Raw genomic sequence first — 26,240 nt, forward strand, 5'->3', positions numbered from 1 at the left:
ATGTTAATTAGCCTCTTCCCTGCCGGCGAATCACTTGGCTCATAGGGCTCTTATCAGACCAGAGGGCAGGGGGCCACAGGACACACTGGAAGTGAGGCTGAGATGCTTTAACTGACGGGGGATCATGGGACATGGATATTTAGAGTAACCACTTTGCTCTGATTCAAGATAGACCTTTGCATATCGGAATAGCTTGACTTTTTGAGTGTCATGTGTGCTAAGCTACAGCCAGCAGGCAGTTTGCATTTACTGCCAAGCCAGTGACCGCGGTTCAAGTCTGGGTTTCAACATTTGTAAGTGTAAAAGGAGACCTCGGGACAGTTTCTAGCTGTGGTTGTAATGACAAAAATGGATTTGTTTGATGGATGTCAGAGCATCTCCAGCCACGTTTGCGGCATCAAAATGGATATTTTAAGTGAAAAAAATGATGTTTTTCTAACCCTAATCAAGTGGTGACTGTATCTTACCCCAACCAGAGATCAAAAGATCAAATAAAAAAATTTAATCTAAAGAAATGTAATGTGTACGTCTTTATGACTTGACTTTCATATCAGGCACTGGAGCCAGTGGTGGTGGAGTTACAGGCGAAGAGGCTACCAAGCCAGTGACCTCAGTTCAAGACGGCATTTCAACATTTTTATGTGTGAAACCACTGTTTATTTTTAAGGAGACCTCAGGACAATTTCTAGCTGTGTTTGTGGCAACAAAAAAACTGATGTTTTTAATGGAATGTCGGGACATCTCCACCCTTGTTTTTGGTGACCGTGTCATGACTTTCACATCGAGTGGTAGAGGGGACAGCTTACAGGTAAGAAGGCTGCCAAGCAAGTGACCACAGTTCAAGACTGTGTTTCAAAAGATTTCTATGTGCGAAGCTGCTGGATATTTTTAACAAGACCTCCGGACAATTGCTAGCTGTGGTGACAAGACCTTGGGGCATCTCCAGCCTTGTTTGTGGTGACAAAAACATGTATTTTAAGCCAAACATGATGTTTTCCTATCCCTAAACAACGGATAACCTGACCGCAGCGTAACCACAGCGTAACCACAACGCTGTCACGAGATAAAATTGAAAATCTAAAGAAACGTAAAGTTTCAACATATCCTTGGTTTGCAGAAATTTGCATTGCCAACATTTATTCTGGAGACTGGGTTGACATGGGCCATGCATCAACACCATTTGGCCAGTTAGATGAAGTCGTCAGATAACCTCAGATTAATGAGCTAATATAGGCACTTCAATAATAGAACAGTATATTCATTAGAAGTCATATAGCCATCGCAGTCATGAACAATGTTACTGCACAATGCAGATCCTCGTATATCATGCAAGCCTTCCTACAAAATAGCTTCAAACTGCATAGTGATGTGCTTTGCCAATTATCAGCCTAGACTGTCATTGTCAATCTATTTTTTTTCCCAGGAAGTGTGAGTGCACAGAAGTTTAATGGAGGAGGTCGTTGAGCCCACAAAGCACAAATCTTTGACACCATACAGTCTGGGGTTTGGATTGTGTATCCCAAATTTAGGCTGCTAAAGCACTTGGGAACAGCGAGGGAAAGATTGTGGTTTTGCTTGAATATTAAAAAAGCGAGTGCATCCTGTCTCGAGCTTCAAGTCGGTGTTGACTTTTTCTGTACTCAACCCAGAGCGGGATCCCCTTTGCTGTTGCTACTGGCCTGGTCCCCTCAGCAGGAGCTCAGAGTGCTGTGAGGGCTCTGCTCTGGCGACAGCCCGCCATCATTAACACACCCTTCAGTTTCACATCATCCTCGCCCCTACCACATGGTGCTTAATGGGCTGTTTGCGACATTAAGTGTGTTCTCAATCGAGAGAGTGGAGCTGTGTGAGCGCTTTTAAAAGTAGGAGCGGCATGTGAACAGTCTGTGAGATTTACACATTCAGCAGCAGCAGCAGTCAGCCCCCCCTGTTTCCTGCCACATCAATAAAAACACTGCCTTCAGCTCTGCACCTTCCAGCACAGTTAATGACCAGATTTAATCATCCAGTCTTGGTACACAGGGACAAACCAGCCTGACTCACTTATTCACTTTGGTTACTTCACCAACAGCCACAATACAAGGGTGATGTGAAGAGAGAAGTTCATCCATTCAAGGAGCAAAATAAAAGAAACGCAGGGATGGAAAGAGAATCATCTTCTGCTCCAGTTGCACCTCGGTCAATATCTTCCTACAATTATCTACCAAAAGAAAACCAGAGAGATGTTTTTAGAGACGAGAGCTGCTCCACTGTTAATGACTGTTTTACTAAGCATTTGAACCAAAATTATCTTTATTTTAAGGTTTTGAAAATGTGCTATATCAGTCAAATTACACAAAATCCACATTCAGTTTAAAAGTCGGAGTCTAGAAATTGACATCATGACAGTTTTATTTCTAGCTTTGGAAAAAAGTTAAAAATAAGCATGTCATGTTCACAAATTAACACTCATGTGCAGAGTCAGTCCTCATGTGGCGTAGCCTGAATTTGAACCTACGACTCCTGAACCTTTAGGTCTCTCACTTGACTCTGGGCACAGTATCTCTCCAATAACTGGATGCAGGCCTCAGATGAAAGCTGCAGAAGATCCGGAACTGCCTGAATAATTCAATACAGATAGGAGAGGAGAAAGTCACATCTGGCAAAAAGGCAAGCCATTTAATTCAACGCAGGCAGTTTAGATACAGATAGTTCCTCTTCGACTAAGCTTATTATGCAGAAAAGAAAAGGACGGTTCACATATTCGGCTACGCATGTGTGCATGAATGTTTAGCGTGCTGATACCAATGTACTTTCTATGCAAACAAAACACATAACTGACAAATACAGACACACAGATGTGTTTATTTGTGTGTTGTTGCACGCATGTTTGGGAAAAGATGAAGTTCACATGTGGCATCCTATCACAATAACCCTTGTTTGCCTCAAGTTAAGACATTTCAACACACAATATTTTAATTATCTTGCTGTTCTGTACACCGGGACATGAAAGCTCACTTTCACAAATAAACAAATGCCACAAAATGAGCTAACTGAAACCCTCCCACAGACAACAAAAGACTTCCAGGAACGCAAGGGAATTGCAGAGGCTGGTCACTACTGTGTAATCCCCGAAGCCTGATGTTTGGAGCACAGTTGTAGTGATTGAAGGACATTGTTCTTTCATAAACAATGCAGAGAGTACAACTCTGAGAACGAGAGAGAGGCAGAACTCTGTAAACAGACAGAAATAGTCTGCGCTCCCATCAGGCTAAACAGGAAACCCAGCCAATTAGCTGTTTATTCAGAACCCGGTTTGAGAGGTCAGGGGTTGTAGAGAGAGCACTTCCTGGCCAGGCAGCAGACAGATGGAGGAGTGTCTGGAGGCAGGTGACATTGGAGGCACATGAGAGTGCATCTCTTCATCACCGGGGTATACAAAGGTTAACAGAGCTTTACAAGCAAAGAAGATGAGTAGCTTCTTAATCACGCGCCGCTCTGAGGACTAACGTCTGCTCAGCTACCGGAGCCTAAACTGTACACGAGTGGCTTCTCTTCCCTAAGAGACAGATCAGATTCAGCTAATCTGCCTTCAAGAGCAATACTCTGTATGGTACATGGCACGACACTGTGATAACTCAGTCCAGACTATGGATGGTATCTCTCATTCGCTTAACCCTTTCAGACCACAAAGGCCTCTGAGACATCAGATGGGCTAATTGAATCCATCGAAGAAACCAGGGCCACATGTCAGGCTCCGGGATCCCATCCACCCGTTTCATCTAATTCATTTACATGAAGATCAAAAAGCGGGAGGTCACATGAAAAGAGGCGGGTCAAACAGAAGCACAGACACCAGACCTTCTCTTGTGTGGCGTGCTCAGAGCAGAGGGGTTAAACAGGGTCAGTGAAACCACAGCACACATGGAAAGCACATACAGTATATGAACCAGCACGTTACTTGCCACACGTTCTTCACTTCTGCTATGTTTTCTGTTGACTACAAGTCTGAATTGAAAATGAATACACAAACATTGTGTATGTACATTTCAAGACGTAGTAAAACACAACTGATGTTTCTGCCATTTTATGTACTGAGTTGCTCTGCTAGCATTTTTGATATCTTGGACCAATGATGGTTTTGTTTCAACCCAAGCAGTCATTTTCTTCATTCAGCATTAAACAATGCAGTGAAATTGTAGGTAAGCCAGAGCGTGATTCAGGAACCCCTGAACCACAAAGTAAACAAACACTGCGATTGTTTGTATTCAGATTTTTTATGTGTGACGCTGTCCCGCCCTCACATTTAGCATTTTGACAGGAGCTCAGTGGTGGTCTGCCTGCGCAGAGAGCAGCTGCGTACATGCCACCTGAATCCGGCTGTGGGTTGCCAGGTAGAAGTGATTGTAATGTGTGGACTAAAGTGCTTGCCTATGGGGGGAATTGTTGGGTCTGTGTAAATGAAATGTAATTAAGGAGTATGGCCTTGACCTGCTCCAATTAAAAACTGACTGTGCACGTAGGCAAGATTCTGTTTTATAGAAGACCTGGCAAATTCTCAACTAAAACTTAAGGATTAGTGTGTGTGGGAGCGCTGGTAGGTGGCCTTGAAATAAGGGAGAAACCAAGGTAGGTGTGTGTGTGTGTGTGTGTGTCGGCAAGTATGGGTTGAAAGTTATCCTCTGCTCGAGTAAAGTTATGCAGGATGTGTTGCAAGGAGAAAACTTATCAACAATGAATCTAATTCCTGCTCCCAAACTTGCCCCAAAAACGCTCAAACAAGCAAATATTCAAAATACATTTTCTTTTTTTTTGCACTAAATAACAGCCTCACTTTCCATAATAAGCTGACTCCAGTTGATCGCACTGAGTTCTCCAGCATGTTTCTTAAATAATTCTGGTCTCTGTAGAAAGTTTACGATTAGAAAACACATGAAATAGATAAGAACCTTAAAAATACTAAAATAAAGGCAATGAAGGTAATCTGGTACAGTGAAGCGGCTCAGGGTAGAAAAAATCTTGAGGGGTAAAATTGCCAAAGTTCATACTATGGAATATTGTTTGACATCTCATATCCTAAGTGCTCTTATAAAAGCACGGAAAATCCCCTGCATCACCTTGAGCCAGATGTTGGCAGCGATCTTTCCAAACATATTGTTGTCAAAGCAAACTTGTTGACCAGCGTTACTTACACAGAATACATATTGTATCCGTGTTCTTGTGGTCATTTCGATTCATTATCACCCAAATGAAAACTACCACTGGTGTGCTTCATGTTTCCGCTCAGGGTTTCTCTGGTGCGTGACTGAGTGTGAAAAAGTAAAAACCGTACAAAGAGTCTTGTCTAGTAAACCGCAGCGGCTCCTCCCTGCACCGTGCCACTCACTTTGTTGGTTTGCTCAATTTGCTTCCTAAACCCACAAAGCCTTTGAGGGCCACACAGGGGCATGACAGCGTGTCGCAAATCGTATTTGCTCACTGACTTACTTCCGCTGTCCCCCCTGACTCCTGACTTGAAGGCTGTTTCACTGTAACATACTGCCTGAAGGCCTAATGTGTGTGTGTGTGTGCACATATGTCTGTGTTTACCTGTTAGCGCTGTAAACTGTCTGTGAAAAGCAGCGTGTTTTCTACAGCTGCTTTTGGTTTTGGGGTCATTGTCAACCGATCATTTCTTGAGGAGTCGTCTGTGTGGTGGAGCTGTGAAGGCCTGTGTGTGGCGTGCAGCAGCTGAACAGAGTCCTTTCAGCTCTCCAGATCACAACCTGGTGCGGAGGGACGGCGACGGAAAACCCATTCTGTCCTGACCACAGCTAGAAACCCAAACCCAACAGGAAGTCCTGCTTTACAGTCGGTTACCACCGAAGGTTTGGTGTCAGTATCTTTGCACCCTTCACACAGTCTCCCCAACAGACACACTTTAAACTTCATGGGAATCATAAACAGGAAATGCTCCATCCTGGCTTGGCGTTTAGTCCCGGACGTGAATGAGATGCATTGAGTAAAAAGTGCTGACTCCAACTGGCCCCTGTTGCCTTCTAAATATTCAAGCATCCTGGACAGTGATCTCTGTGTAGCTGCAGGCCTCCACAGCAAACCACAAACACAATGAGAGTCTTAAGGAGGGATTTATATTTAATAAGAATTCATCTGCAGGCTAAGCTGCCTGCTCTCATTACCCATGTATTACCCTTTACGATCTCTGAATAATACTGATATTTTCTTTCAATTTTAATACAGAGCATTTCTGCAGCGTGACGGGCGAAACAGCCGGAGCCGCGACTGGTCACTGTGTGAAGACAAGAGTTCTGATTAGACGCTCCACCTCCTGTCCCACCCCGGGCGTTGATCTAGCTCTCCGTGGCCAACAGAGACAGAGAGACGCAGGTTCAGCGTAATAAAGAGAGTCAAAACAACCCAACGGGGGCCACTGTGTAAACATCATTTAACTCTGGATAGGTCTCTTACCCTCGAGGACCACACGCGAGGTGAAAGACAAGAACCCTTGAAAGGGATTGGTAACTTGCCATAAATCCAGTCCTAATTCACAGACCAATGGGAGCCAGATAATGAGAGTGATTTTCAATGAGAGTCTCAGCGCTTCATTATTGAATTAAGCCCAGTTTAATTAGCATGCTGACTTGATAATGCACACGCCGGTCTGTATCACAGCAGTACTGAAGTTCATATAAATTAGAAATAATAATTCAGCCTTGAGGGAATTTTCCTTGGAGGTAATTAAATTCTGCTGAGAGCAATAGTCTGCAATTATCCACTTTTACACTCACAGCACAGCTTTGTGTGAGCACTTTAACTGTGTACGTTACAGCTGTGAACATTCTATACAAAACCTTCAACATTTTCTTTTTACTGCTTTTTCCCTCTTTGCTTTCCATTCGAGACGCCTCCGCTTGCCAGAGCTGCATTTCAAGTATATTGGCAGTACACGGAGGCACACTAAGTGGACGTGGCAGCATTTCTCCTCACATACACATCACACACGCAGTAATGAGGACAGACGTAGTGGATCAACAAAATATTGTGGTTAAACCGAAAGATGGATTAAAAACATGTATTACTTAAATTGGCTGTTACAAGGTTTTCCAAGGCCGCTTTTTGCGCCCAAATGCCAGGTCCAATAGATCAGAAGCCATTACAGGAGAACTATGTTACGCTGCTGTTTAACCTTATGGACAAGGAGCCGCCCCGTCTCAATCATAGAGCCAGTTATGACATCAGAGAAGGCATAATATGATAATACCTGTGTTGCATGAAACATTACACACTGTTTATAAACGAGTTAAAGGAATAGACTCTCTGTAAAATACGCCTATTCACTTTCTGCCAAGAGTCAGATGAGAAGAACACGCTCCAGTATTATCTGCCCATTAAATTTAAGCCTGTTAGTTTAGTGTAAAAAGTCCAAGACATATAACCTCCCATAAAACCGCACAGTATTGTTTTTACACTTTTTCACAGATTAACCAAACGACACAACTTGTCAATTAGTGAGCTTCAGAGGTGCTGGTGGGTGGATTTTGTTACATTTGGACGGAGCCAGGCTGTGTGCAGTCCTTAACCGGCTTCTGGCTGTCAGCACTGTGAAAAGTACTCTGATCCTTTAATAAAGTAAAAGTACTAATACTACACTGTGAAATATGTACTGTGAAGTTCATCATATGTTGTGTGTCCCTGTCCTGCATGAACCACTTATCTCTAAAAGGTCAAGTTTTCATGAGCTCAGTGAAAAGTAACAGAAAAGTAACAAGTAACTAAAGCTGTCAGACAGATGTAGTGGAGCAAAAGTGTAATATTTGCCTCCGAGATGTAATTGATGTATAAAGTTGCAGAAAATGGAAATACTCACTCTTGAATTTCTACTTTCAGTATTTGAGTAAATGTACTCAGTTACATCCAACCACTGCTAGCTGTAGCCTTCTGGACAGATAAAAGAATTGTATCTGCATTAGGGGGGTTCAGGTAATGACAGGTAAGTTCTTGGTCTCAGGAAAATTTTATTCAAACTACAATAAACAAAGAAATGTTGCTAAAAGTTGATTGTGTCATATCTGACCAGCTCTGCAGCTGAACCCGCTTCAACATCAACAAATTAGTGTGTCCAGCAATATAAAGTGAATTCAGGCTGAGGTAAGAAATCAACCGCATCCAATTTCTTTGAAGTCAGCAGTCTATTGTCACTTGGTGTACATTAACACACACACACGAACATACACACACACACACACACACCCCTTGCTGGGTTGGGGCTCCCGTGGCGACAAACCTGCAGCAGTAATTGGTGCGGGGCTTCATTAGTGGCCGAGAATTCTGGGTCATGACATGTCACAGGATGTGTGTGTGTGTGTGTGTGTGTGTGTGTGTGTGTGTGTGTGTGTGTGTGTGTGTGTGTGTGTGCGTGTGTCTAACTGGTACATAACAATACATTTGCAGTTATATGGTGCATACCTTTCATTAAATGTTTTTCGCTCTCTCTTTAAAAAAGACTTTAATCAAGGTACATTATCTACATATGATGCTATTAACAACTATTTTATTTCGGTGTCCCAGTAAACCATGAGAGTGTGACAGTGCACCAGTATGAAAAATACCAGGAGCAGGACTGGGGAGAGAAAGGGAATACTAGAATCAATAGCCTTGGACGTGAGAAGGGGCCATTAGTGGACGCCTTTGTACACAGGCCAGAATTTTGTCTACCACAACCCCGAAACTGAAGCAGCTAAAAGTAAATTAGCCATCACTGATTTTATTATTTACACCTGTGCTTTTCATACTGTAGCATGTCAAAATGTCTTCAATTAAAAATCTCCACAAGCCAAAACACACCTAAACACAAAGGCAAACCTTCACTGCTAATGCTGTTGTCTGTTGTGTGCTACTATTAGAAATATATTATTCATTTTTTTCCTAACGAACATCTGGAAACTGTTATTCATGCTTTCATAACTAGTCGATAAGACTGTCGTAATTCCTTCCTCTCTGGCATTAGTAAAAGAACCCACGGGCTCCAGCTCGTCCAACAGTCTGCTGCCAGGACTTTGACTCAGAACACTGATCCTGGGTTTGTTTGTTTCCTTTGTAAAGCGTCTTTGAGTACCTTGAAAAGCACTACATAAGTTAAATGTAGTATTATAATTATTACAATGTTACCTGTTTCTTTTAGAAATGATTTTCAGATTGTATTAATTACTTATGAAGTCACTGAGAGGCCCCCAGATGCATCATTCCTTGTTGTTCCAGGGTCTCTAGACAGACAGGGCTGCAAACTCACTCTCGCCTATCAAATCACTTTTGAAAACCCACTTGATGTTACCGTTGGTGCCTTAACTTCAGTCCTTCCCTGCTTTTCTAGTGTTTCTCCCCTTTCCCTGCTGTTTTCAGTCCTCCCTGCTCTGTCTCTGTTTGTTGGTGAATGCAGGAGGCGTGTCTCTCCCTCTGGGCTGCCTGAGCACCTGATCACCTGCATCTGGCCTGGCTGCTACACCTGCCATGCATGAGCTCATCATTCTAGCAGTTCTTCTTCATCCCTGGTCATTCAGCCATACATCGCCACTTTGTTGCTTCAGCCTGTTTGGATCATGACCTTCACTCCTGCCAGTCACGCTCACTAATAGCACATCAAGCCATTGCCTGCCTGCAGCTCTGCCTTTGCTCCCTGCCCACCTCGGCTCAGCCATCCTCCATTCTCCCTCCACCCTCGTCAGTCAGAGCCCCACTTGCGAGGGGGTAAGTTGAGAGGAACGGACTGAGGGGAGTCCATACTCTCTTAAGGCAATAAATCCCTATATTGGTCATCAAGCCACTGAGTCTGTGCTCTGCATTTTGGGGTTCCCTCGTTAAATGTAGCAAATTAAAAGCAATTAAAATCGATTTTCGGTGATTTTACTTGCTTCGCGATACTTGTGTTCTGTGTTTAGCTTTTGTGGCTTTTCGCTTGTTTTATTTACTCTCTGTTTTATGTGGTTGTGTGGAGCACTTTGCGTGACTGTGTTTTGAAAGGTCACTGTTGATGTTTACAAGAGATTTTTCAAGCAAGGACAGACTGATGAGGAAAATTGAAGACAAAGGTTATTATGGTGTGTTTACTCAGATTTTTGACAAAATAGTCATTTCAGTCTTTTTTTCTGTTGCTCCAGCTTTTCTAGTCTACAACTGTAGAATAACTGCCTCTGTCTCGGACTGTGTAAACACCAGGGGTAATGTTAAAATGGGTGTAGTACTCAATCATTCTGTCCCTTCTGTTTTATCGCTGTTAATGTTTTAAGGCAAATGCACAAAAGATTTCCAAGTAAGGACAGGGAACAGGCTATAATGGTGAGTATTTTCTGTTTTGCCAACTTCTCAAGTCTACTACTGTGGAATGCGTATCTCTGTCTTGGACTGTGTAAACACCAGGAACGATGATAAAAACAAGTCCAGCTCTGTCCGTGACAAAGTCTCATATGCTGTTTCTAATGTAGTCACTAAGTCGAAAGCACCAAATAACAGCAGTTCTTACATAATCATACTGTAATAACAGCAGGTTGTTTGAAATTGTTAAATGTGAATAGATAGATGGAAACTAGTTCTTGTTGTGTGAGCTTGCCTGTGTCCTGATCCGTGATTGTAGTTTTTCACTTATTTCTGTGGCGTTTGGCAGCTTCCTTCTGTCATCCCATGGCAAGAAGTAATCCGCAGTTTAATTTAGATGGAAGATAACATGTTTTGAATAAAGTGTTTAATTTAGTCTCCGATGTCTGAGGTTTGGCCAGACCAAGTGTGGCTTTTTTTTGCGTGTGTTTATAGTTTTGGGGAAGTAAATCGTCATTTCAGTAAATGTGAGTAAGCGGGCTGTGGAAAAAAAAAAAAAAAAAAAAACTATAAAATTTTCATATTGGCCGGTCTGTGTCACCCAACCCCATATATAACAAATGTGGTGCAGATGGTTTGATTATGTTTGGATTGTGTATTATAGATTTGCTACTGTGCTGGCTCTGCATGACATGAAACGTTACGATTGTCATTATTCTTTTTATGGTATGAAATGATCCAGTTCATTGACGTTTATGGTGACTGTTTGCACATGCCTCACTGTTGACATGTCGGCTTCAAAAGCCTCGTCTCTCAGTCCCTCTCCTGCTAATGGACACTTTTGCAGGAGACAAGAAGAGGACGGTTGAGGGAGGAGGAACGAAAGAGAGCATGAGCAGAGCGATCTCTCAGACTGGGAGCCGGCTGTGTCATCTTTGTTACAATAAGTACTTTATAAGAGGCCTCCAGACTGTGCTGACTATTCAGTGCCTGGGTCCGTCCAAATAGCTTAACCCTTTCGTCGTAAAAAGACGGAGAGCCACCTAAGCCAGCGGTCCCAGGAGCCCCTTGCACCCTGATCCTGTCCTCAGAGAGTCACGCCACTGAATGCAACAGAGAGACTAAATGCCCTCGAGCACAACGGGCACTTTAGCAGCAAATGCATGTCAAGATGTGAATGTGCCCATTGTGCCTGACCCACCGGAGGGCCTGTAGCAGCCACTAGGGAACACTGCCAAGCTACGAGCCCCATTCACCGCCTGTCATGGAAAGGAGCATCCATGTAATTGCATGCAAAATATTTTTTTGTGAAATCATTTTTGCGAAACCTGATTGAGCAAATCAGTCATCAAACGGGGAGAGGAGGCAGAGAGAAGCCACATGAAGGGGTGGAACAGATTCTTGTCGCAGATGTTAAAGTGGCAAATAAATGAGCTGGATGATTTATAGTATGTAGAGAATCTTACATTACTTCGAGCTATTATCATACTTTCCTGCCTCGAGGCTCGATATGGTGGGGAGTGAGCTCCTGCATTTGATATGTGCAACCACTTATTATAGAGTATACTGCATTGTGCTTGGGTTACCAGGCTGGGCCAGGGAGTAAGGCTTTGTGGTTTGTGGCTCCGTGTGTGTGTGTGTGTGTGCATATTTAGCTGCACAAGTGTGTGACCTATCAGATTTATTTATATGGAAAGTGTGTATGCTTAACTCTATGTATGTATGTGTGTGTGCAAAAGTGGTCCGAAAGCTACTAGTCTAAAATTAAAATCTGGGTTTTTGAAATGTCTCTAATTAGAGAGGGGAGGACTGAAGCCTATTTTGAGAGCTGTGGCCATGCACGCCCTTCCCACATGTGTGTGTACGGTCACACAGGCGAAGACACACACAATACCCACTTTGGGGAGGAAGGTCCCCCACTTGGAGCTCGTCTTATTAGACAATTCATCGAGGTTTGCTAACAGGAACCATCCGTGAAGTGTGTTTCTTGTGCCGCCTATAACAGTTTACGAAAGCCGGACAACCAGTGGACTTTAAAGACGTAAACAAGTAGCTGCTATGAATATTAACAGCCAGAGAGCACAAAGTCAAAACACCGGCGCCTTTACTGTAAAAGCTGCAATAAATATTGCATTATTTAGAGTCAAAGACAAGTCAAGACAAACCAAATTGGAAAGTTTATGGCTGCAGAGCAGGAACACAACAGTCAGTTTAATCACTGTCTAAAGTGTTTTTACACTTTTAATGAGGCAATTTAGTGAATTTAGCCTTTTCAGACAGTGAGTGGAATGTGGTGTATGCCTGGCGAACATGGTCTCATTGTTCTGTCTCATAACCAGCCTCTGTTTTCTGCTCCTGAGCAAAGACTGCTGGGAAATCAGGCTGCTTTTTTACAAAAGGGTCGGCGAAAAATCGTTCTGCCCCAGATACTCTCACTGCGTCTTTAGAGGCATCTGTGAGAAAAGGTTTTGGTTTTTTTGTTTGTTTGTGTGACTGCCCAGAATTTATTAGATTAATCACGAGGCATGGTGGACCAACATACTTTCCAAAGAATGATTTGATTTCAGCTGAAGGGATAAATATTCATACTGTAGCTCTCACCAGTGGTTTACTCCATCAGCAAAGATTTTTAATAAAAGCTTATTGCTTTATTTCACAACTGCCTCTGTCCCTTTGAGTGGGGCTATAAACACAACTATATTTACTGAAGGAGCAATGGATGAAAGAATTGAAATGACAGATGTTTAATATCTTGTGGTTCTGTGTAACAGTAAAAGCATACTCAACATTAAACTGGTTTGGAGCTATGAAATTGTAATTGTTTGTTTTACATGTCAGCAGATAATGGGGAAAAAATAGCCACAGGTTATATTTATAGACTTAAAACTGAAATTGGACACGCGAGTATGTTTGGTTACAGAAAAAATATTTTTTTGTGTCTTTTTAAACTTGTCAACCTGGAATCTAATGTGTAACTGGTAGCTAGAAATCTGTGTGATTGACTTGAACCTTTGTTTAATGATACAGCTGAAGATGTTTTTAAAAGAAATTCCTTTAAATGAACTAAAACAAATGTCCCTTCCAGACTTGACTACTGCAATTCACTTTACACTTTCAGAATTCCCCATTTTGGGCATTTCCTGTCTTGGGAAGAGTCAGATGAGAAGAACTGATATCACTCTAATCTCTATCTGCAGTAAATATGAAGCTAGAGCCAGGAGACGATAAGCTCTGCATTGGTTTCCCAATATTTCTAGTATTAATGCTAAGCTAACTGCTCTTATTTAGGTCAAAGGTCCAATGAGATGATTGTTGAGTTTCATTCCCAACATGTCAAACACTGATGCTTCGGGTCAGCGGACAGCCCGATGACGACCTGGGAAACCCAGGGCTTCAGTATTTGGCAAGTTGAGAATGAGGCTCAACAATCGGCTGTCTCACAAACTGGAACTTTAAGAGTGGGATTTATCTTCTCATGTAACTCTTGGCAAACACATAAATACATAAATGAAGCCTATTTCCCAAAACATTAAACTAAGTATATCCCAAAGAGACCCAGAGGGAAACCAAAACCTTTGGGTTCTGTTCCACAAAAAAAAAAAAAGACAAAAACTCATTCAAATTCCTGTTTCCTTTTGTAATAATACAAATAAATAACAATCCAGCCTTGCAAAAGAACCTTTTGTGTGGTTTCTCTGTATGTTTAGATCAGGGTTGCCCAGAGTCGGGCCTGTGGGCCAAAGTTATCCCGCAATGACGCTCGATGTTTCTAGCGGAAAAAAACAAATATTAAACATATATATAAATTGTTGTTTATTCTATTTGATTTCTTTTGTGGTAGAAAAATGCTCTGCAAATATCTTGTTTGTTTTATCATCTGTGCACAGCCAGCAGAGCGACACTGCACAGAGTCAGTCACTTGAGGGGACTTCTGAACCTAATATAACACAATACAATACAACTGGTGTCTAATGTGACATGATGACCAGCCATTAAGTTTCAGATTTGACCATCCAAAGGGAAAATGTTTGGCCACCCGAGATGGACAGTACGTTTTTAAAAAACAGTCTAATATCATTGTTTGCTCACAATTTCGGTTTTTAGTTGCCTCTAACGAATACTGTTTTTCAGAAGTATCATCGAGTTGACCATCATCGCTCGACAAAAGAGCTGAGTTCATGAGTGAGGGGTCGCTGTTTGCTCAGACATGTCAAGCAACCGATAGCATTACTGGAAAGTTAGTTTTGCAGACAAAATAATTTTGTTAATTGTTCGTTTAAATCTCAAAGGTTTCAAATGTTAAAGGCAAGTATTCTAGTGGACATCATATCAGAAGCTAGTGGGACACAAGCTCATGTGGACATCATGACTTCAGCCCTCAACAGTTGCACCAAGATCCAGACTGATGTGAAAAGGGACTGAGCATTTGTCTTCAGATTTCAAAAGCTGTGAACAGTTTGTCTATTGAGCTTGGATCAGTCAGCAGAGTTATTTAGAAAAAGTTACAAAGACATGTTATTACATCTGATAACTTGGATTAAATCTTTCTAATTCAAGAGTAATGAAAAAGTTATAAAAGCACTGTCAGATTACATTTAAATCCAACGGATGACTGCGCTCTTGTCACGGATTAGTCCTCGAGAGAAAGCACATCGGAAACACACACTAACACACACTGAAGCCACAGTCATTCCCACTATAGACGCCCATTATCTCCGCCTGTATCCATGTGTTGTCGACCCAGAGCAGGAACTTTGGGGGCCGCTGCGGTCAGGCGCAGGGAGAGGGAAGTTAGCGCTGGCAAAGAAAAGTCAAAGTCAGGCATTTTTGGAGTAAGATAAGAAGAGAGTGGCGGGAAAGGAAAAACTAAAATAACAAAAAGCCACTGGGGGTATGAGATTACTGTGACAACACGTCGCTCTGTTATTGCCAGGTTTGGAAATATCGCAGCCTTTTAATCAACAAACACAACAAGGTGATAAGTGAAAGACACATTCATCATCCACACAGCTACAGTGCAGCAGAGTGTGTGCCAGGAGAAGTTATCTCGACCTCTGAGGGCACAATAAAATGCAGGCTTGTGTGGCATGGGCAGGTGTCGCAGCTGAGTATAAATCTCAGAGTATCCGGTGTCAGGCCTTTTGTTTGCTTTTTTGATTTATTGCTGACCACTGCCCCACCTAACATGTGTGGAGGAGAGCCCGCTCCCCCTCCTCTCAACACCTTTCCCCACATAAATAAACCCTATCGCTGCAGGAATGCCTCGGGTCCGGCGCTCTCCCTGCTATTGGAATTCTCCCCGCTGATAAGAGGACTGTTTAGGTCTCTTCATCGACATACTCCCGTCTCAACACATACTGACTCACAGACCCAACATCAACCACCAACACATCTGCTGCCTGTTTGGTTTCCGTCCACACATGGGCCACAAGTTAGAGGCCGACGATGTGACTCAGCAAGATAAAATGGTGATTAAAGGGAATCATACTGCGGCCAATCGATGATACTGTTGAGGTGAGTCAAGTAAAACGACCGGCTGTGTGATGGTCGGCTAAATGGGACCACAATTGAACAGAGAGAAACCAGACAGATGTGGGTTAAGTATAAAAACGAGTCATTCAAAGCTCAAGTTAGAACATTTTAAAACAGCACACTCAACGTCCAAACCTTTCCAGCGAATGACTGGTTCAGCCACTATCAAGACAAGATTAGGTGTCGCTACACTGGAGCCAGATATGCTTAAAAAGCGTTCTCAGGAATCATTTTGTTGTTTAAGGTTGGATGGAAAAACTGATGTCACTCTTCTGTGTGTCTGGTTCATACAAAGCTTCAGCCAGGAGTTAGCTTAGCTTAAGACTGGAAACAGCAAACCTGGCTTAATTACTTGCAAATGGGACCTTTAATCTGCACGAAAACAGACGAGTAAAACATCAAGAGCAGCATCAGGCTGAAGCAGCGGTAACAAATAAGCGTATTTCCCATCTGTTTTAATGAAACTGGCAATACACAAGTTTTTGACCTTTAACTCGTCATTATGAAGTACATTTTGATCGCACGATGTAATGACCAGTGGCACCGTCAGCGTTTACATAGGTTCCCCATAAACTTTTCTTTCACTACGCTATATTGTCGGCTGTTGGGCAGGAAAATCTGGGCTGACTGGCTGTCCAGCCATGCTAGCCACCTGGCAACTTTTCTATCTGCTTTTACGTCTCCTTTATAGACTAAATGAATGAATAAACTCAGGATTTGCTCTGTTTTGTTGGTAGCTACTACCCTACGTTAACGTAAAGCGATCCAGTTGTCATTGAGCCAGCAGTGAAAAAGAAAAAATGTGTTTATTAGTGGGGTTTAGACGTGCTTGGACGCAGATTTTGCTAGCGTTGGACAGAGCAGGCTAGCTATTTCTCCTGTATCCAGTCTTTATGCTATGCTAAGCTAGCCAGCTGCTAGCTGTAGATTCATATGTAGTGTAGAGAATTGAGAGTGGTATCAATCTTCTCATCTGCCTCGAGGCAACGAAGCAAATTACTTTTGTTATGTGATTCTGTAGAGAAAGATTTGAGTCTTATTCCCAGATCGTCAAATGCCAGAGATCTGGGTTGGTGGGTTGGGCCGACAACCAACCCAAAGCATTTTTGATGACCTGGGAATAAGACTCAGCAAGAGAGCAAGCTAAAACTAAGCTCTGGCCATTGCTCAATAATAACTTCTCCAGTCCAAACTGGATCCAGGACAACTGTTCTTTTACAACAGTGACCCTCACAGATAAAAATATTACGGCCCTAGTTGGAATATTTTTATCTTAAACCCTGAATACCAGCCAGCAACACTGACACACTGGGCTCAAGTGCAGCCACGCAGGGAGCAACTGTCTTGCACTGCAGCTGTCTTGGTGAGGGTGCATCAGGGCCAAGGGCGGGCACGCTGACCCCCCCACCCTGAGCATCTGTGCCCACTCATTCAAGCTGGCACCCGCTGAGCCGAAGCCATCAGTCACCGGCGACGATGACAACAAAATACGCCGAGGGAGGAGCACGTTTGACTTGGGTTAAAAACCACAAGCTATGAGACGGCAGCACATTCGCACATAGAACTGCCACTGTACGTTCTCTTCATTTGTCTGTTATCCATTAAAACATTCAAACAAACACAGCTGCCACCACACAGAGCGGAGGAATGAGTTACCGCTGTGTGTTTAGGCTGAATGTATATCATGTGTGTCCATATGCAGATTTTTTTTTTTTTTGTCACGGAAAAAAAACCAAAAGCTTTCTCTTCCACACAGAAGAGACTGATAATAATAATGGAGACATGGAGCTTTGTGAAGTGGAGCTATGCTGTTGAGGGCTGCTGAGCCCTGCCTCCTCCTCCTCCCTCTCACCCCAGTGTCGAAGATCTGTTAGTCAGGGGCAGGGGAGTTTTCAGTCTCCAGGGGCACATCCCTCTGAACCGCCTGCCAAGCTTCTCCTCTCCCTCCTCCATCCTCTCTCTTGCTCTGCTCTCTTTCTTTGTTCCCACTTCTTCAAGTCCTCATGCTCAACTCTCTCCTTCACTTCAGCCACTTTTCGACTTCCGTCACTTACTCCTACTTTGCCCTCAACGACGCCACTTTCCGCTTTCACACTCTTATCTGTTTTTCCCCTTCTCCTCTTCCTCTCCCAGTGATCCAGCTCCTCTGCAGCCGTGCATAATTAGGCCTAAACACAAGCCTGCGCAGGCTCACATCTGGAAGGAGTTTGGACATGGCAGTTTCCTACCAAGACGACTAAATATTTAGGTTGAGAGTTACTGCGTGTGGATGAACTCATGATAGAGGGGGTGGGAAGGAGAGAGAAATGGGGAGCTGGAGATAAAGAATAAGAGGGAAAGTGGGGCATAATGGTGGATGGTTGAGGATAGCGTGATGCATCATTAACCTGGCGATAAGTGTGAGTTTATAGGAACTGTGCAGAATGTAATCTGACACAGTAACGTAATCAAGAGCCAGAGGACGAGGTGATAATACCGGGCGACTGGTTGCTTCTTTATGGCTGGCAGGAACAACAAACAGCCAACTAATAGTTTTAATAAACAAATCCCTGTTGGGATTTCCCATGAGGCTGAGGGGCCTCAGCTGGAATGTTCACAGGGGCCAGCTGTTGTCCATTACACGTAGCAGCCGGCCCCGGAAGCCCAGGGCCCGGTGTCCTCCAGCCCTCGCCTGCTCAGCATGGAGGAGAGCATTCCTCCAGGCTTGCCCCAGGAGAGAGGGCTGGCTGTCAGGCCCGTCCGATGCGGGGAGGGACCGAGGTGGCGCAGGGCACGGGGAGAGCTCCCCTGCTGCACCTGGGATACTGTCTGCAGTCTCCGAGCGGGCTGAGGAATGTCAGGAATAACACGAATATCAACACAACTTCTCACATTCCACATCTGGAGCTAATGTCATGAGCGACGATGGGAGCGTGGGCGCTTGAGGAAATCTTCAGGAAAAAATGAGCTTTCCAGACACGAGAAAGGTAAAGGTAAAATGGTGGGTTAATGACGGAAGTGTTTGCTCACAGAATGCCGGACATGTGAACAGAAACGACCAAAATGAGTCGACGCTGGGATGGAAGATTATCTTCAATCACCTCGACCACCGCCACCCAAGCCACTTTTTTTGTTCCTCCTCTGGTTTCCAGCAATGTGTTCCCCAGATGTTTATTCTGCCTTTATTAAGCAAGAAACATAAGGACCTATAAATTGACTGCTGGCTGCCTTTAGCTCTCCTGGGGCATAAATCCACTCACTTTACCTCAGTTGAACATGTTCTTTTACTGTGCCCATGTGCAGCTAGCGTTTCTCCCACTGGGTCAGAGTACACAGACAGTTACATACTGTGGGAACGAGCAACGTCTTCAGAAAGCCTGAGCAGCTGCAAAGAGCATGCTGCTTTACAACACCACCCAAAAAATGTGTCACTGACAGACCGGTAGTCCATCCATCATGGGAGATAGTGTGTTTTGGCCCGTGATGTGGCCCTTTCAAGTTTTGTCCAAGCAGACCAAATGAATAACTGCTCCGTAATTAAAAAAAATATCAAACTCAGTCCAGAATTATTGCCGTCCAGTTCTCACCAAATGGTTTTGGTGAAAACTGAAAAAGTGTCTCTTTTGATTCTAGTTTTGCAAGTCAGCTGGACCATGTGCAGGAGGGAGGCGGAGGGTGAAAGGGAAAGCTGAAGTCAGAGCTGTCTGGCTGGGTCAGATTCAAATTTAAAGTGACAGAGTTGTGTCAAAGAGGCAGGGCCAGATGATGGCTGCCCTCTCACTGATCCTCCTAATGCTTTACAGAGGCCTCCACTACAGAGTCAAACCAGATCAAGATGTAAACTTCTGACCTAATAAGCTTTATTACTGCTGCAAGTCCTCAATACAGTTAAACCTGAGGTCATGGGTTCGGAGTCATGGGTGTGTGGGCTTAGCTGGAAGACTGTACCCTCAATTGGTCTGTTTCAAACTAAACAGTCACCCATGGAAACACTGTGGATCCTCAAGTGGAGCAAGAGTTTCCTCACACAATCTTTAAGGTTATAAGGTCAGCATGATCTCACCACCACAGCAGGGTGATCATAATATTATACATCATTAGCTCAGAGGTAACCGTAAACTTGCCAGACTGGTCCAACTTACAGAGTAACGGTCCTGTTGGGCAGCAGGCTGCCATCCGGAGGTTCACTCAGCTCCTCCTTGCTGCAGCTGACCCTTCTCCCCACAGCCGGGACGCCGTGCGCTTTGGACCGCTCGTCCGTGCAGCTGCAGCCGCTGGTGGAGGCGAGCAAGCCGGAGCAAGCCTGGGAGAACCTCGGCTCGGAGGCGGACAGCAGGAGCAGCATCAGTACCAGACGCCCCGGCAGCAGAGGGATGCCAACGCCGGGCGCAAACATTGTCCTTCGGCTGGATCTCACCTCAGCTGCACCCCCGCCTCCAGTCATCCCATATCTCCACCATGAAGCTCTCAGGGGGGGTGTAAAAGAGGGCGAGAAGGAACAAAATGATCTCGCAGGTCTTGAATGAATGCTCAACAATGAATTATCCGCTCATTTCAGAAATATTCAGCGCTGGCTTTCCAAGAGTGTCCCGTTATGTCATGGCAGCCCGGGCGCACAGCTCCCTTTGGTCCAGATGGTTAATAAATGGATGTGTGAGTCCATCCAAACGTCTCCAACACCTTTCAAACAGGCGCAGGATTGTGTCTCGAAAAGTTGGAGGTCGTGTTAATTACCTGGAGGGACTTACATCACTTTTAGGATACTTGGGAGTGTCCTCATTCCCGGTATCTCCAGCTCTAAAAGTTAATCCAGGTTGATGAGATTCACGACTGAGCAGTCACAGCCGGAGCCACACACTCATCTATATATATGAAGAAGTAAAGACAAAGTATATTCTCAAACTTTTCCCATCTGTTCCGCTGCTCAGCAAAAAGTTTCCCTCCGTGTTTCGCCCCGGTCCTGTGCGCGCACTCTCTCAACTTTGGCTGAATTTAATCAGGAGAAGAAAAAAAAAATATCTCGGACAAGACGTGAGCGGGTCTCGATCGGCTCCTGTGTAATTCCCAAAATCTAGCGGTTTTGCCTGCTTGCCTCTGTCACACTCAAACTCACTCAGTTACAACCCCAAGTGCGCCCATTCCGTCTGCGTCTGCGCTCTGGTCCCCGCGGTCCTAGCGCAGCCAGCCAGCCCAGCCGAGAGAGAGGCAGGCAGAGAGGAGGTCCACATGTGACCAGGCAGGCAGGGTGAACACACCTGAGCTCACCTCACACACCCATCACACAGTCCGCAGGGATATTTCATGTACTGGTGTTGGGCCTAAATTATATATTTATATAATTATATATTTTTAAAAATCTTTTCTAAATAATTTGCATATGTTCTTTGTAATGTAAGTAAACTGATGAGGAATAATGACTTATTATTTTATATCTTTTACAAGAGAAATATATGACAAAATTACACGACAATCAGCTGTGGAAGAAGTATTTTTTTAAGGAAAAGTATTAATACGACACTTTGAACATACTCCACTAAAGTAAAAATACTGCCTCCAAAACCTTACTAAATGAAAAGTATATAAGTATAATCAACACGTACTTAAAGGTGCAATATGTAAGAATTAACCACCTGTCATATTTATACTCCAAACAAACAGGGGGCAGCGTGTCACCAGGGTAACTGCTGCTAACTGTAGCGGCAATTAGCTAGTTAGCTCAGTTGGCCGTGCAGATTGCAGTTTGGACTGGGAGTGTTATAGTTTACATGCTGGTTAGCATGCTAACTTCAGTAGGTATCTCTGAAACATGATACATAAACTGCCATTTATTTACGTTCTGATCATAATTTTGATTTTTGAATGTCTTCAGCAAATAATCTCACATAATGCCCTAAAGTATCAAGTAAAAGTACTGTGTGTAGTAAAATGTTCCTAATTCCTAAGTCCTAGTTCCTAAGCTAATTTTAACTACTTTATAGACTGATGGGTAGTTTAAAGGAAGAAGTTGTAAGTTTTTTTGAGTCTCATTCCAAGCTTGTCAAAAACGCTTTGAGATTGTAGGACGGGTCGGCCCAGTTTGTGTGTCAGTTTTTGAGTTGGGAGTGAGACTCAAAAATCAATTTTTCTTACAAATAGGACCTTAATTTTACAGCAATGCATCATATTACATAAAATCAGCATATGTTTGTAGGGTCCCTGTCCTGTGAGAACCACAAAAGTCAACTTTTCAAGGTGTCAGATGAACAGTTTTCATCTTTGTGAAGATGCATTTTCCAGTTAGTCCAACCAGGGTTTTAAATAGTTTATTTAGCTGTAAAAGTAGGAGAATTTTCTCAACACATATAGGAACACTTCATCCTTCAGTTCATCATTAACATTTGGTGATGCACAAATACATTGTATTTGTAATTTATAATATCTTTATCACTTCGCAGGTAACATGAGATTATTACCTTCTTAATCAACTAGAGTGGCATTCAGTAGAGCGCTTACCTCCGCCAACGCCCACATTCCCCTTTTGTTCTCACTCATAGATACCAGCCACCTGAGTATGCCAGATTTTTTTTTTTTCATCAAGGTCCGTGCACTATTTGCAAAAAAAAAATAATGAAAATGTCAAAAAAATGCCCTATCTCACAATGTTAAAAGAAAGATCCGGACCCGCACCAAAAGTTAATGGGGTCTATTCTGGACTGAGTACCATCCTCCATCCAAGTTTTGTGGAAATCTGTTCAGGAGTTTTTGTGAAATCCTGCCAACAAACAAACCAACAAACGGACACAGGTGAAAACTTTACCTCCTTAGTGAAGGTAATAAGTCATAATGTCACATTAGCACTAAATAAGAAGACAATAATATTGAGGGTTATAAAAAAGAAGTTTATTTAATATAAATGAGTTCGATGCTATATTGTTGATGTTTCTGCTGCTTTTTGATTTGAATTAGCTGCTTCCAGTCGGGCTGTAGACGACAGGAAGGTCTTGATTTCTATGCACGCCTGCTCTGGGAGAATAAACAACAGTTATGAATGAATGCTGAAGGCCTCTTGTGTATTGTGTGTTTCCGGCAAATCAAAATGCTTCTCATTCAATCAGCAGGAAGGAGAGGAAGCAAAGACTGTTATAGATACACTCCGGTGAATTGTTGCTGCAGAAAGAGTTACGGCCGTCTGGAACAATTTGATCCTGAAAATAAAATTAGACTGAGATGTCATTTTGTAGATGGCAACTCTGTGACATAAGTTAGTGCCTTGTTTTTCTGTTCCAGAGGCACCTACAGTATGAAACACAGGCAGCAGAGAGTAGAAGTTTTATGTGGTGACTGCAGTGATGGAATGCAACTAAGTACATTTACTCAAGTACTGCATTTAAGTACAACTTTGAAGTTCTCAATTTTTTTTAGTATCTCCATTTTGTGCTATATTACACTTCCACTCCACCACATTTATTTGATATATTTAGTTATAAGTTACTTTGCAGATTACATGCTGCATCAGTGCCAAAGTACAGTTAACATCAGATACTTTAAGACTTTTACTCGAGTATTTTTGGTACTTTTCACAACACTGTGAGTTTATCACAAATATTTAACATCAGCACATCTGGAGATACGTGGTTTTCACTGGACAGGGCGGTAATCTGTAAAGTAACTAGTAACTAAAGCTGTCACACAAATGTAGAGGAGTAAAGAGTACAAAATTTACCTCTGATGTGAAGTGGTGTAGGGGTATAGAGTTGCATAAAATGGAAATACTCGAGTAAAGCACCTTAAGTAAATGTACTTAGTTACTTTCCAGGTTAAAACCCCTGATAAATGAAATAAAAATACAGGGGAAGTGTTTTGTAATCATCTCAGTTACACAAAGAACTTGTTTTTTGAGTTTTCTGTTAACTGAGTCCACTGACAGAATGTAATCGAGTACATTTACACATTTTTTGAATTATTTTTTTGTCGACAATCAACATGATAAAAAAAACACTGATTCTGACAGTCAGAAAGTACATTTAAGTACATTTAATATCAGATACTTTCACACTTTTACCCAAGTACTACTCATATGAGTGAGTTTCCCTTTATATCAAAGTAATATTTCAACATATCTTTACTTTGACTTAAGTATGACTGCAGGATACTTCTTACAACACAAGGTGATGGCCACAGTTAGGGAGGACTGTGTGATAGAGGCGACCTTGTTCTGAATGTAAATGAGTTTCTGCAGTTGTAACAAGTAACCTGCTGAACATTAACAAGAAGTGAAGTCAACTGGGCAAGAGAGAGTGTTGTTCTTTGCATACCGTATGTAGTTTTAGTTGTCAGAGCAGATATAATACTGTATGTGGGCTCACAGATCCAGTTCAAATGCTGAGATTTAGAAATAGAAAAATATTCCAAAGACTCGTGTTGAAAGAATAATATGTATTTTTTTAAATATGACTTTTTCCCCCTTGAAAGAAGCGCACACAATCCAAAAAACACAGAGGGTCATAAACTTCCTCAAAGTCTCCTTTTCACATTTTTCGCCTGTGTGTATGGAAAGTTCCCAAAATACAGCCCTGGACTCCACAGATTTCTGTTTTAAAAATACTTTTTGATATACGAGAGGCCCGGGAGGTTGGAGACCATATCGGTTCAAATCTGGAGAGCATTTCAAAATATGAGAAGGTGAACCAGGAAAGCTTTTGAAAGGGGACTTTATGCAATTGGGCTTGACATCCATTCGCTGACATATCCAAACTGCAGGCACCTCAGACGTGCGAGCGTGCCCGGCAGAATAATGGTCCACTGTGCTCTGACCCACACAGTGGACCCCGGGTTTGTTATTCCTGTATATGATACTGTACTCTGGAGCGGCCTCAGAAAGTCAGCGTGATTATTGAAAGAGAGCCCAAAGAGTAGATGGGCGCCTGCTCAGCACCGAAACAGCGGGCTGTTTATCCAAGCTGTTAAATAAGGCTTCAAGTACAACACCCCCCTCCAACTCCACCAGGCCCAAATCTCTCTCATCTGGAAAGCACAGTTTCCATTTAAAATGTCACGTCCCAAACTGCACATTACATCAAATTGTACTTAATGGCATCCAGACAAACTTTAATGTTGTTCCAACATTCTCTCTCAATGCACCCCTCAGCCCCTTCTCACTCCTTATAGCCAAGCAAGCAATCTCTCCTTCTCCCTGTTCAACATCTGGACTCCATTCCAGGTGGGGTGTTGAGAAAGGGGAGAACATCGGGGAAGGAAAGGTGGAACGCAGAGAGCACAGAATAAAGACTGAGATAATGTCTTAGGGGAGATTTTGGTGGAAGTTACGCAAGCTTTTGGGATGTCGGACAGACCATACGTGAGATGTTTCTTTGATGATTCCTCCTGGGCATGTTCCTGTTGTCCTCCAAAATTGCATGTTATAACAGAAATATCTAAAAACAATGAGGTTTTCGGCGCAATGAGAGATGTGAACCAGACCGAGTGACTGCTGAGCTCGAGGCATAGCTCAGGCGAGAGTTTCTGCCAAAGGATAAACAAAAGAAAACTTCCAGCCGGGAAGCAAACGTCAGGCCCTGTGCGAGGCCCTCGTCTGGCGCTGAGTCTTTCCTGACATCTAGTGGTGTGATCGGCAGCACACAGAGGGACCTCCCTCTCTGAGCAGTCATCAGTGTTTCCTGGATGAATGGTTTTAATAAAGTATTTATGGGGACATTAAACCTACTGCCTCTACAGTTTATGGGGTTATCAAATCATAATGTGGTGCCATTTTTTGCAGCAGTAAATACCTATGTTGATCATTAAGAATTGATATAAGCAGTAGACATAGCAACAGGAGTGGTAGGCCTAATGCAGTAGCATTTAATCCTGTGTACATATTGAATTGTATTTATTATGGAGGCACTGATTTCCAAATTCTGGCCAAGAGCCAATTCTGATGCCAATATTTTTTTTCTTTTTGTCGTTATTTATTCCATCTGCATTATAAAAAACATGTTTTAAAGTAATTCAGCCCTTCATTATACCATCTTTGAAAGACCACAAATTTGATCATGCAAATTTATGAAACAACCATTAAAGGAAAAGTCCTCCAAAAAGATAAAAATGTTGTCGTTATCTACTCACCTTCATGCAGATGAGAAGAGGGTTTTGTCGTCCATAAAACATTTCAGGAGCTTCACAGCAAAGAAGTGTTGCTGCATCCTCCTAAACAACTGTTGTAGATGGGGACTTGTTTTAAAGTGTTAAAACAGTTAGCCGAAAAGAAAAACATAAAATGGCTCCATACAGCTCAGACTTTTCTTTACACCCTTTTTAAAGTGGAAATCTTCACTGGAGCTGTTGAGCTAAGAGCGTTAGCAAGAACCCGTCTGAAGTGGGTGCATGAGCTCGACTGTGCGTTGAGGGTGTAAATAACATCTTTTCAAAACAATTTGGGATCATGAGGCATCCAGAGACTTTGA

The 26,240-nt window shown here is 42.9% G+C and overlaps 1 protein-coding gene across 2 annotated transcripts in view; it reads right to left on the reverse strand.

The window, feature by feature from the left end:
• The window catches only part of adgra2 (adhesion G protein-coupled receptor A2), a 43,745-nt gene extending 22,863 nt beyond the window's left edge, over nt 1-20,882 (reverse strand). For both annotated transcript variants that reach the window (XM_084361094.1, XM_084361093.1), the window contains exon 1: nt 19,941-20,882. In XM_084361094.1, the coding sequence (XP_084217220.1) occupies nt 19,941-20,242 (302 nt within the window). In that variant the 5' untranslated portion in view covers nt 20,243-20,882. The remainder of the gene's footprint in view (nt 1-19,940) is intronic.
• Between the last annotated feature and the right edge of the window lie 5,358 nt (nt 20,883-26,240).

Source organism: Pagrus pagrus, assembly GCF_965226575.1.
Source record: "Pagrus pagrus genome assembly, chromosome: 8".
Taxonomy (NCBI): domain Eukaryota; kingdom Metazoa; phylum Chordata; class Actinopteri; order Spariformes; family Sparidae; genus Pagrus; species Pagrus pagrus.